Raw genomic sequence first — 12,760 nt, forward strand, 5'->3', positions numbered from 1 at the left:
AAGCGGACTCGGAGGGGCAGGATATCGGAGCAGTGACTGTAGGAAGGATGAGCTAGCTGACCACTGCATCCTGGTACAGGAGGCCATTCAAGCGGGGGGAGGAAGTGGTAGTTGTCGGGGATTCTATAATTAGGGGAACTGATAACATCCTTTGGAAGCAGGACCGAGAGTCCCACAGGGTATGTTGCCCGCCCGGTTCCAGGGTGAGGGCATGTCTAACCGGCTTGAAAGGATATTGGAGAGGGAGGGGGAGGATCCACTTGTTGGGGTCCACGTTGGGACAAACAACATTAGCAAGACTCGGAAAGAGGACCTGTTTGGGGAAAATCAGGAACTAGGAACAAAATTAAAGAACAGGTCCCAAGGGTTATAATCTCTGGATTATTCCCTGAGCCACGTGCAAATTGGCATAGGGATGAGAAAATTAGGGATGTAAACACGTGACTAAAGGAGTGGTGTGGGAAAGAGGGGTTCCATTTCATGGGGCACTGGCATCAGTATTGGGACAGGAGGGATCTGTACCGTTGGGACGGTCTCCACCTGAACCGATCTGGGACCGGTGTCCACACGGAAAGGATAAATAGGGAGGTAGTCGGGAACCTAACGTCAGGAACTGCAGCTCATGGCAAAACTACAAGTAGTATACTGGTTAAAGCAAAAGTGAAAAATAACAAACAAGCAAATAACAAACAAGCAAATAACAAACAAGCAAATAACAACCAAGCAAATAACAAACAAGCAAATGACAACCAAGCAAATAACAAACAAGCAAATAACAACCAAGCAGTGCTGAGGGAGCGGTCAGGGGGAACAGCCCGATTAAGAGTTCTATAGACAAATGCACGGAGTGTAAGGAATAAACTAGACGAGCTGCAGGCGTAAATGCAAGTTGAAGATTATGATGTTGTCGCTGTTACAGAGACTTGGCTGCAGGATGGTCAGGACTGGGAACTAAATATCCCGGTTATAAAGTTTACAGGAGGGACAGAGAATATGGCAGAGGGGGTGGATCAGCCTTACTGATCAGGAATACTATCACCTCAATGGTGAGGGAGGAAACAATGAGGGGAAAGCATCCAGTGGAGACCATAGGAGTGGAACGGAGGAAGAAAACAATCTCAAACTGTAATGAGTGTTGCGTATCGACCCCCCTGGTGGCAGTACTGAGGCGCTAGATTGTATAAAGGCAGAAATTAAGCAAGTGTGTAGCAAAGGCAGAGTAGTATTAATGGGGGATTATAACTGACACACAGATTGGGAGAGGCAGACCAGCACCTGTCAGAAAAGGGAGTGAATTTCTGGAATGTGTCTGGGATAGTTTCCTTTTCTGGAATGTGTCTGGGATAGTTTCCTTTCTGGAATGTGTCTGGGATAGTTTCCTTTTCTGGAATGTGTCTGGGATAGTTTCCTTTTCTGGAATGTGTCTGGGATAGTTTCCTGCAGCAATATGTTCCAGATGTAACAAGGGGACAGGCAATATTAGATTTAGTTATAAGGGCCAGCAGGGTGGTGCAGTGGTTAGCACTGCTGCTTCACGACTCCGAGGATCCGAGTTCAATCCCGCCCCAGGTCACTGTATGTGTGAAGTTTGCACATTCTCTCCATGTCTGCGTGGGTCTCACCCCCACAACCCAAATAGATGTGCAGGGTAGGTCAATTGGCCATGCTAAATTTCCCCTTAAATGGGGAAAGAAAAGTATTGGGTTACCCTAATTTTATTTGAAAAAAGATTTAATTATGAGTAATAACCCTAATTCAGTTGGTAACCTAACTGCACAAACATTGATCAAATAGTCATCACAACATGATTGAATTCAGTGTAGTGTTTGAAAGTGAAAAGCACGTTACAGACAGTAGAATTTTAGACTTGGGTAAGGCTGACTTTAACAGAGACTGTCCACGGTAAACTGGGGAGATCTGTTAATGGGTCAAACAACTGAAGATCAGCGGAGAATACTCAAAGAAACATTCAACAAGATTAGGAGAAAGTGGGGGAGTGGACTCTATGGTGACCAGACTCCTTTTTCTTTTTCTCCTTTGTTTTTTGTTTCCACCGTGGGAGGGTTTGTTTTATTGGATTCATATATTGACAGGTGGGCCGTTGTTTGGGGTGGTGGGAGGATGGGATTGTTGTTATTGTTAAGGGGATTGATTTTGTATTTGTTACCGTTCACTGTTTGTGGGTGGGGTGTAACTTTTGAAGGAAAATGTGAAAATGGAGAATAAAAACATTTAAAAAAAAACTTGCCAAAACTCCTGAAAAAAATTAATAGTCAATAGAGGACAAGGAATTAATACAATTTATGTAATATAGATTAGGTTTATATTTATTGTCACGTGTACCGAGGTACAGTGAAAAGTATTGTTCTGCAGACAGTCCAGAGAGATTATTTATGAAAAAACATAGGACGTATAATAAATACCAATGTAAATACATAGACGTAGTGTGAAGCAAACAGAGTATAGTGCTAACAACAGTAGGGAAGATGCAGAGATCAGTTCAGTGCATAAGAGGTCATTCAGGAGTTACCAACACAGGTGGAGAAGGAAGTCAAGAAGGCATACGGAATGCTTGCCTTCATTGGCCGGGGCACTGAGTATAAAAATTGGCAAGTCATTTGCAGCTGCATGGAACCTTAGTTAGGCCACACTTGGAGTATAGTTTTCAATTCTGGTCACCACACTACCAGAAGGATGTGAAGGATTTAGTGAGGGTGCAGAAGAGATTTACCAGCACATTGCCTGGTATAGAGGGCATTAGCTATGAGGAGAGGTTGAATAAACTCAGTTTGTTCTCACTGGAATAGCGCAGGTTGAGGGGCGAACTGAAAGAGGTCTACAAAATTATGAGGGGCATAGACAGAGTGGATAGTCAGAGACTTTTTCCCAAGGTTTAGAGGAGATGTACAAGGCAAGTTTTTTTTACAGAGGGTAGTGGGTGCCTGGAACTCGCTGCCAGAGGAGGTGGGGGAAGCAGGGACGGTAGTGATATTTAAGGGGCATCTTGACAAATACAGAATATGATGGGAATAGACGGATACGGATCCCGGAAGTGTGGAAGATTTTAGTTTAGACGGGCAGCATGGTCGGCACAGGCTTGGAGGACCGAAGGGCCTGTTCCTGTGCTGTACTTTTCTTTGTTCTTTGGTTCTAATACTTTGGAGTGTGAGAGCTGCATCGTTAGCCTCCTGTTTGTCTAGAATCGAACCCTCTTTCCCCACTCACTATGTCAACATGTTGACTGGTTGTTGAATTGCTGCCATTTAATCTGGAGGCTCTGCTCCCTCAGAGATCCTGTTCTGAATGAATTCTCAATGTCTTGTTGTATTTCTGCGGCAATATCTCTTGTTCTCTGGGCCCATTTCCCGCCAGTTTTTCTGCTGCTTTCATTGTTTGAAAAATGGTGAAAACAAAAGTAATAAAAATATTGACATTTGCGGGTGTCTGGCGGGAGGGGCGCGGCTTCCCTTCCGACAGGGAGTCAGGGAGCTGCTTCAGCTCTTTCCGTGCGGCCTGGTCAAGCTGCCGAGAGCCTCCGGACTCACTGCTCGGTGCCGCCGGTCGGTGCTGCGGGTCTGACGGGGGAAGAACCCAGTCAGTGACCTTCCCCTGACCCCGGCCTGCGCATGTGCGGTGGAGCGCCCACCCCCTGACCTTCCGGCTGCCGAATTGACCAATGGGAAGACTTGGAGGACTGGAAGGACTCTGGTCCTCCAGTCAATCGAAGCGCGGGCTTTCTGTGAATGAAAATTGAGCGTCACACAGAGTGAAACGTCTTCCTGTCTCCAACATCTGTGAGTAAAACACTTTCTTTTCTCCCCCTTTCCATTTCTTTTCTCATTCTCACCTTCAATTGGTCACTTGCAGCAACTGAAGGGAAAGGAAGTGAATCCAGGGAGGATGTAGACTCTGGAAAAGTTGGCCCAGTTCTCTCTCTCTGAAAGACATTAACATCCTTTGCTCCCTCAGCTTGACATGGGGAGAACGTGCAGACGCAGCACAGACAGTGGGACCAGGCTTTTGGACCGAACCCCTGGGTAGTTCCAATGTGCCTGGCCCGGCGGTCGCCTGAAGGGTCTCCTGTCCCCGAACCATCCTTGGGCCGAGGTGTTTATGTCACAAAGGCCCCTGGGTTAAGAGGGTAGCTCTGCCCGCCTCATCCAGGTAGATTGCACTCAGGTGAGGCCTGAGGGAATCTGAGGTTGCAGATCCCTTGGCCTCCTGTCGGGTTATAACCTGGGAAAATGGTGCTGAGGTAGAGAGGCCAATTATCTCAACAAATGGTTGAGCAGGCTTGATGGGCCAAATGCAGCTCCTATTTATTCTGTCATGAAGCACATGGTAGCACAGTGGTTAGCGATGTTGCTTCACAGCTCCAGGGTCCCAGGTTCGATTTTTGGCTTGGGTCACTGTCTGTACAGAGTCTGCATATTCTCCCCGTGCCTGTGTGCATTTCCTCCGGGTGCTCAGGTTTCCTCCCACAAGTCCCGAAAGACTTGCTGTTAGGTGAAATGAAAAATGAAATGAAAATCGCTTATTGTCACAAGTAGGCTTCAAATGAGGTTACTGTGAAAAGCCCCTAGTCGCCACATTGCAGCACCTGTTCGGAAAGGCTGGTACGGGAATTGAACCCGTGCTGCTGGCCTTGTTCTGATTTACAAGCCAACTTATTAGCCCTGTGCTAAACCAGCCCCTCAGTGATTTGGACATTCTGAATTCTCCCTCTGTGTACCCGAACAGGCGCTGGAATGTGGCGACTCGGGGATTTTTACAGTAACCTCATTACAATGTTAATGTAAGCCTACTTGTGACAATAAAGATTATTATTATTATAAAGCAATAAGCATGGATCTGTCAATCAGCCTGATTCAGGAGAATTGGCAGGGTGAATATTAGCTACAGCAGAGTGAGAATAGAGGGAGAGTGTGTGTGATGGAGATTTACAACTTTTAGGAACGTAGCAGGCCATTCAGCTCCTGGAGCCTGTACCGCTATTCAATGAGATCATGGCTTATCAGTGACCAGACTCCATATACCTGCCTTTGGCCCATATCCCTTAATATCTTTGATTTCCAAAAATCGGTCTATCTCATTTAAAAAACCTTAATAAACATTTTATTGAGGTATTTTTTGGTTTTACAACAACAACAAAATAAACAATATACATAAGTCTATAAACATAGTGCAAAAAAAAGCCAGTTACCTCCCTTGCAGGTCCCACCTTTATGAACCCCCTACTCTAAGCTAAACTAACCCACCCACCCTTCTGTTGACGGTTAATTTTCTGCAAACAAGTCAACGAACAGTTGCCACCACCGGGCGAACCCCAACAGTGACCCTCTCAAGGAGAACTTGATTTTCTCCAGACAGAGAAAGCTGGCCGATAGCCAGGTCTTCGACTTTGGGGGCTTTGAGTCCCTCCAAGCTAATAGTATCTGTCTCCAGGCTACCAGGGAAGCAAAGGCCTGAACGTCAGCCTCTTTCTCCTCCTGGATTCCCGGATCTTCCGACACCCCGAAAATCGCCACCTCCGGACTCCGTGACACCTTTGTTTTTAACACCGTGCACATGACGTCTGCAAACCCCTGCCAGAATCCCCTGAGCTTTGGGCATGTCCAGAACATGTGGACATGATTCGCTGGCCCCCTGCACATTTTGCACACTTGTCTTCTACACCAAAGAACCTGCTCATCCGGGCCACTCTCATGTGAACCCAATGAATGACCTTGAACTGTATCAGGCAGAGCCTGGCACATATTGTGGATGCGTTGATTCTGCTCAACGCATCCGCCCAGAGACCATCCTCTATCTCTCCTCCTATCCCCTCCTCCCATTTGCGCTTCAGCTCCTCAGTCTGCGTGTCCTCTGACCCCATGACCTCCTTATAGATGTCGGAGCCCTCCCCTTCTCCCACCCTCACTCTGGAAACTACCCTATCCTGAATCTCCCTTGGTGTTAGGAGCAGGAAGATTGAGACCTGTCTACGGAGGAAGTTCTGCACCTGCAGGTACCTAAATTTGTTTCCCCTCGCCAATCCAAATTTCTCCTCCAGCTGCCTCAAGCTAGGAAAGCTCCCTTCTATAAACATATTCCCCCATCCTCTCAATTCCTGCCCTCTACCATCATTTTACCCGCCCTTAGTAAAGGAGGCTGGCGGGCTTCACTCACTCACAGTGGATGTCTTTGATTTCAGATTCCAGCATACATAGTAATTTGCTTTTTTCCTTTCTTCTTGCGATGGTTGTGCCTGGGGAACTCCCAGGTTATCGCTGAAGGGAGCACGGTAGCACAGTGGTTAGCACAGTTGCTCACAGCTCCAGGGTCCCGGGTACGATTCCTGGCTTGGGTCACTGTCTGTGCGGAGTCTGCACGTTCTCCCCGTGTCTGCGTGGGTTTCCTCCGGGTGCTCCGGTTTCACCCACAGTCCAAAGATGTGTACGTTAGGTGGATTAGCCATGCTAAATTATCCTCGGTGCCAAAAAGGTTAGGTGGGGCTACTGGGTTCTGGAGATAGTGTGGGCTTGGGTAGGATGCTCTTTCCAATGGCCAGGCCGGTCCAGACCCGATGGGCCAAATGGCCTCCTTCTGCACTGTAGATTCTATGATTCTATGAAAACAGATTCACAGTTTAGCGCAATTTTATTCACAACTCAAAACAATATGACTCAGGCTCACAGCTGAGCTTTGGGTTTTGCCCACACTTAGTAACGGAGGCTGGCAGGCTACGGCCACTCCATCTGGATGCCTTCTCTGGGTTCCAAATCCAGGGTCCTTTCCTCTTGTGATGATTGTGCCTGGGGGTCTCCCAGGTTATTGCTGAAGTTCTGTTCGATGTTCCTTTCTTTATACTGGTGAGCTAGGATAGAGTCATTGGTATACGCCCACCACCAGCCATTGTCCAAGCCAGACCCCAACTTGGTAACGGGAAAGACAGGATATTCCTGTTTAGCCATGGTGATTCAATCAAGACCCATTGTCAAATTTGCCCTGAGAGGATCAGTACAGGGGTTCTTTAGGCAGTGGCAGCCTTTCCTGGACTTCCTGGCGGAACGGTAGGGCAATAGGCCGGCAGCAGCAGCAACCGGGGGGAGGGGGGGGGGATTGGGTTTGGTGGGAGAGAGAAGTGTGTTCATGGGTTTGTTGGATGTGGTGGGTGTTATCTCTTTCCTTTCTGTTGTTTGTTTTTTTTGTTTTCGATTTAGTAGTTGCTTTGTAGGGGGTGGTGTTGTTCTTGGGTTTTTACCATGGTTATTCTGTTAATATTGCTTTGTTGTTTATATTTTGTGAAAACCTTAATAAAAATTATTTTAAAAAAAAAATCAAAACCCATTGTCCTCTGAAACCCCCCTTGTCTGACCAGCCATCAGCTCATTATGGAGTCTGATGGCTTCTTTTGTCTGTTTTTGTCCTGCTGCAAAGCTGATCACCTGTGTCTGGAAGTTTATTACATATTCATAGACTTGGAGTGGGTAATCATAAAGTCCATGTAACAGTAACAGGTCTGTGCTTTGACTTGGGTGCTTTTGCAGATGGTCAGTATCGATTCCAGCCAGGGTCTCATGAGACAGTTTCTGTTCCTGGCCTATGTGTATCTTCTCAGCCTGTTTTCAGTCCCACAGCAAAATAACCCCAGAATCTAGGGTACGCAGGCGAGGTGAAAGGAGCACTTTAGGGGACATCGGAGGATTATTTGGTTGTGCAAACTCGGTCCTGAACTCGGTGCAGCTGGCGGAGACAAACAGTTATGCCTCCTGGGTAGCCGCGGAAGTCGGAAAAGGGCTACAATATGGGGTATATGGGACACACTGGCTTCCATACATTTACAGGGAGAAGAGCTTCTGTGAGTCCTGGACGAGGTATCTGTGGGTATAATTAACACCATTCAAGCACAAGCAAAGGGAAGGGCTGTGACACTCTTGCAGGAGATTCAATTGAGAGTATCTGGGCCGACATAGAGGACTTTAGGTCTGGGACAATCCTGCCCCACTTATTCACCTCCCTATACAAAATAAACCTCCTTCACATCCACAGGGACAGGAACAAACTGGTGGTTACCAAGCCAGGCGGTGCACCCACTGAGGGAGGGATAAAGTTTAATCTAGCAGTCCCCCAGGAAAACCCATCCAAGGGAACCTTTAAGGACAGCTCTAGGTTTGAGTCATTGGGAACCGTGCAGGAGGGTTGGGTTTACCGGACCGGATCTAGAAGATACCGAGCACATCATAATGACCTGGCACATATGAGCACCGCAGAATGCTGTTCCGATTCAGCACATTACATAGTGTGTACCTGTCGGACTCTCGAACCCTTGTCAATCCACAGCAACGTTACGGTCAATGTTATGCCACTGAAAGAAGCTTTTAAGCCCATACAGGTCGGTCCCACACAGCCGGAGGTGGGGATAATCGCGGGAGGCCTCCTATGTGGTAGCAGACACAGCTTCTGTCTGCAGGTAACGGACTCTTTAACACTGAGGGAATTTCACCTCCCCCGACGTACATCAGGCTACCTATTTGGGGCCTGGTGGGATGACTAACTTTACATGGACAAGACACCAGGCAGCACAATCCGATAGGCTATGCACGGAGCAACAGAGCTCACTCAGGAGAATGTCAGGGCAGTCGACAAATCAGATAAGGAAAGGAAAGATCCAGGTGGGCTCAGCTACCCAGACCGTCATTCAGGTGGGACTCTCCGGAACACAACATTGGTGGGACATATGTGTTCCCGGGGCTGCAGGCAACTGACTTACAGATGGGTGGGAGGTAATCCGAATAGGAATGACTGTTGGTACAGGCATAATGCTGGTATGGGCAACGGTTATGTGCTGTCTACAGCGTAAGTGGAGAAAACCTTAGACTGTCCTCCAGCAAATCCCACTAGTCGCCCTCGGGGAGCGGTGTTATGGGCCAGTGTTTAGAGAACCCCAAAGTGTATCATGGAGTTCACTTGACCCACAACTTTTAACAGAGTGTGGTTATGGGGAACACAAGGGCCCACTTTACAGGTGTGGTGCAACAGAGAACTAAGAGTATTTTTAAACAAAAACTATGTTTATTCTATGAATCCAATTAACATTTTTAAACACAGACAATAAACATCTTAGCAACCATCAACTAAAATACTCCCCACAAAGAATACAGTACTCTATAAGTAACCCTTAATCTTTCCTTACAACATCTATAAGACAAAAGACCCTTTTTAACACAGAGATCAGATTTAAATTCACTACTGAGAGCAGTTATCACTTTGAAATCCTCAAATGATCTGGAGACAGTCTTTAGATTGTAGCGAGAGATCCTTATACAGCTGTTTGCTTTTTCTGCGGCTATCCAGCTTTCAAAACAAAACTAAAATATACGGTGTACGGTAGCTGCCTGCTCAAAAACGAAAGTGTAAGACAGACAGCCCAGCTCCACCCACACTCTGACATCACTGCAGCTATCTGACAAACACCCATTTCATAAAGGTACACCTAATACAGCTATTCGAGAAACACCCATTTTTTACTCGCACATGACACCTCCCCCAAGAAAAAAAAACCCATCAACTTCAACATGGTTTCATTTTTCACCTTTTCACTTTCCTTTTAGAAATATGGACAATGAATATACGTTTTTTTTTAACAAAATACACATTTAATAATAAGGTAGTCCATTTCAGTTCTTCTTCCTCCAACTGGAATCCTTCTTGATTGACAGTCTCTCTGGACAAGAAGGTCTCTGCACGATCCATCGATTTCTCTATGCCTTTGCATTTCTCTTTAAAGTCAGATAAATTAGTTCAATCTGATCACAGAGCCCCTTGTAATTCTCCAACACAGGAGCATTGGTTATCACAGCTTTCAGGCAGTCAAATGCCTGTTGAAACTCCGCTGTTCATTTAAATTTGCTACGCTTCTTTAGCAAGTCTGTCAGTGGAGCAACCGCACTACTAAAATTTCGCACAAATTTCTGGTAGAATCCACTCATGCCAAGAAACCGCATTATTTCCCTTCTTGTCGAGGGTATTGGAAACTCCCCAATAACTTTTGTTTTCACATCCAGTGGGATCATTGGACCCTGTCCGATTGTATGGCCCAGGAAAGTGACTTCGGCTTTTCCAAATTCATTTTTGGCTAGGTTTACCACCAAACCCGTCTCCTGAAGGCGATGGAGTAACTCCATCAGATGCTACAAATGTTCTTTGCATGTCAGGCTGAAAATTAACAGATCGTCGCTGTATACCACATAATTGAGTAGTCATAAATGACATTGTTAGTTAACCATTGAAATATGGCTGGGGTGTTTTTCATGCCAAATGGCATAACTTTGATTTGGTATATACCATCTGGAGTCTCCTTCATCCTTTCGGATAAAGGTACCTGCCAGTAACCTTTAAGTAAATCCAGTTTGGAAATAGAAGCCGATTGTCCCACTTTCTTAATGCAATCCTCCAAACGTGGGATAGGATAAAAGAGTCCGTTCTTGTAATTGCACTAACACTTCTATAGTCCACATACAACCGTTGGGTACCGTCTGGTTCAGGTACCATCACTATGGGTGAGCTCCATTGGCTGCAACCCACTTGAATTATGCCATTTTTAAGCATACTTTCAATCTCTTTGTGCCAATTTTAAAGCGTTAAGGCTATATGGATGCTGTTTAATTGGAACAGCATTTCCCACATCTACATCACCTATAGCCATTTTAGTACTTCACAATTTATATCCACAAACTTGCCCATGTGATATCAATAACTCTTTCAGGTCAGTAAATTTTTCCTCTGGAAGGTAACTGAACAATTTATCCCATTTTTAAAAAAATTCCTAATTTTCTAATTTAATTTGAGGTATGTCAAATTCACAGTCATCTGGATTTGGTTTGTCACTTTAAGCCTCCTCCTTTTGCTCTCCTGCCCTTTCAAAGTACCTTGAAAGAATATTCACATGACACACGCGGTGAGTTTTCCTTCTATCCAGCGTTCTTACCACACAATTCACCTTACTTAATTTCCTTTCAATCAGATAAGGTCCACAAAACATTGCTTTTAAAGGTTCACCTGTCACTGGTAACAATACTAAACTTTATCTCCACTGGCAAAATTACAAACTTTGGATTTCTTGTCCACTGCCCGTTTCATCAAATGTTGTGCAACCTTTAACCGTTGTCTAGCCAATTCCCCAGATCTATTTAATCATTCCCTAAAATCTGACACGTAATCCAATAATGTAAGTTCCGATTTCTCACTCACCAATTTTTCCTTAATCAATTTAAGTGGTCCTCTTACCTCATAACCAAAATTAGTTCAAAAGGACTGAATTTGGTTGACTCATTAGGTGCGTCCCTAATTGCAAATAGTACGAATGGAATTCCTTTATCCCAATCCTCTGGATAATAGTGACAATAAGCCCTCAATATTGTCTGTAATGTCTGATGCCACTTTTCCAATGCTCCCTGCGATTCTGGATGGTACGCAGTTGATTTAAATTGTTTTATTCCTAAGATATCCAAAACTTCTTTGAATAACCTTGAGGTAAAATTTGATCCTTGATGCGATTGTATTTCAGTGGGTAGTCCATATTGAGCAAAACATTTAAGTAACTCCTCCACAATCTTTTTAACTATAACAATACGTACTGGAATGGCCTCTGGAAACCTAGTAGACACATCCATTATAGTCAAAAGATATTGATTCCCACTTTCTTTTTAGGAAGCTGTCCCATGCAATCAATTAAGGCCCTTGAAAAAAGTTCTTCAAATGCTGGAATGGATATTAAGGGCGCTGGTTTTATCACTGCTTGACGTTTCCCTATCACTTGACATGTGTGACACGATCGATAAAATTTAACTCTATCTTTATGTAGTCCAGGCCAATAAAAATGTTTTGGATTTTAGACTGAGTTTTCCTTACTCCCAAATGACCTCTCACTGGTACTTCATGTGCTACTCGTAACACCCCCTTTCTATATCCTACCGGCAATATCACTTGATGAACTTGTGCCCACTTTTCTCCACCTGCATATGTAACGGTCTCCATTTTCTCATCAAGACATCATTTTTACAGTAATAACACTCCAGTATGCACTCAGATTCCTCTTCTGTGTAAGCTTTCTGATACTTCCATTTTATTTCTATATCTTTCTGTTGTAACTCCGCCAATTTTCCTGAACTAAAAATAGCCGCCTCATCCTCCACCTTTCTTGTTCTTTTCCAACAATCTGATCAAAAATGTGTCTGATAATTGAACTTCAACTTTATCTTCACTCTGATTTCTCCTCTTGTCTTAACCTGTGACTTTATGACCTTGTTACTACAGAATCTGGAAAAATCCCAGGATATTCTTCCTTCAACACTTCAGTTGTCTGATTTTCCACTGGCTTATCGACCACAGTAGACATCACTCCCACCTGTGATCCAGCTATATCATTACCCAAGATAAACTGTATTCCTGGACAAAATAGTGTCTCTATTACTCCTACTACCACTTCACTACTCTTCACTGGACTTTCCAACCTTACCTTATATAATGGAACACTACTCTTCTCACCCTGAATTCCACATATTACCATCTTTACTGGCAATATTTTTCCTAAACTACATAACTCCTCATCCCTTACCATTAGAGATTGACTAGCCCTCGTAACTCTTAAAATTGCGACTTCCTTATCTTTTTTTTAAAAATAATTTTTATTGAGAAATTTTGATTTTATACAACAATAACGCACCTTAGTAAAATACCGAAAATAACAATAATATTAACAATCATATACATTCGCCCC

At 44.7% G+C, this 12,760-nt stretch overlaps 1 protein-coding gene across 1 annotated transcript in view; it reads right to left on the minus strand.

Annotated features, from left to right (window-relative positions):
- Window positions 1–6,722: 6,722 nt before the first annotated feature.
- LOC119951597 (zinc finger protein 239-like) overlaps window positions 6,723–12,760 on the minus strand; it is a 31,499-nt gene continuing 25,461 nt past the window's right edge. The window contains exon 4 of the mRNA XM_038774780.1: window positions 6,723–6,941. Coding sequence (XP_038630708.1) covers window positions 6,723–6,941 — 219 coding nt within the window. The remainder of the gene's footprint in view (window positions 6,942–12,760) is intronic.

Source organism: Scyliorhinus canicula, chromosome 17 (genome assembly GCF_902713615.1).
Source record: "Scyliorhinus canicula chromosome 17, sScyCan1.1, whole genome shotgun sequence".
NCBI classification, from domain to species: domain Eukaryota; kingdom Metazoa; phylum Chordata; class Chondrichthyes; order Carcharhiniformes; family Scyliorhinidae; genus Scyliorhinus; species Scyliorhinus canicula.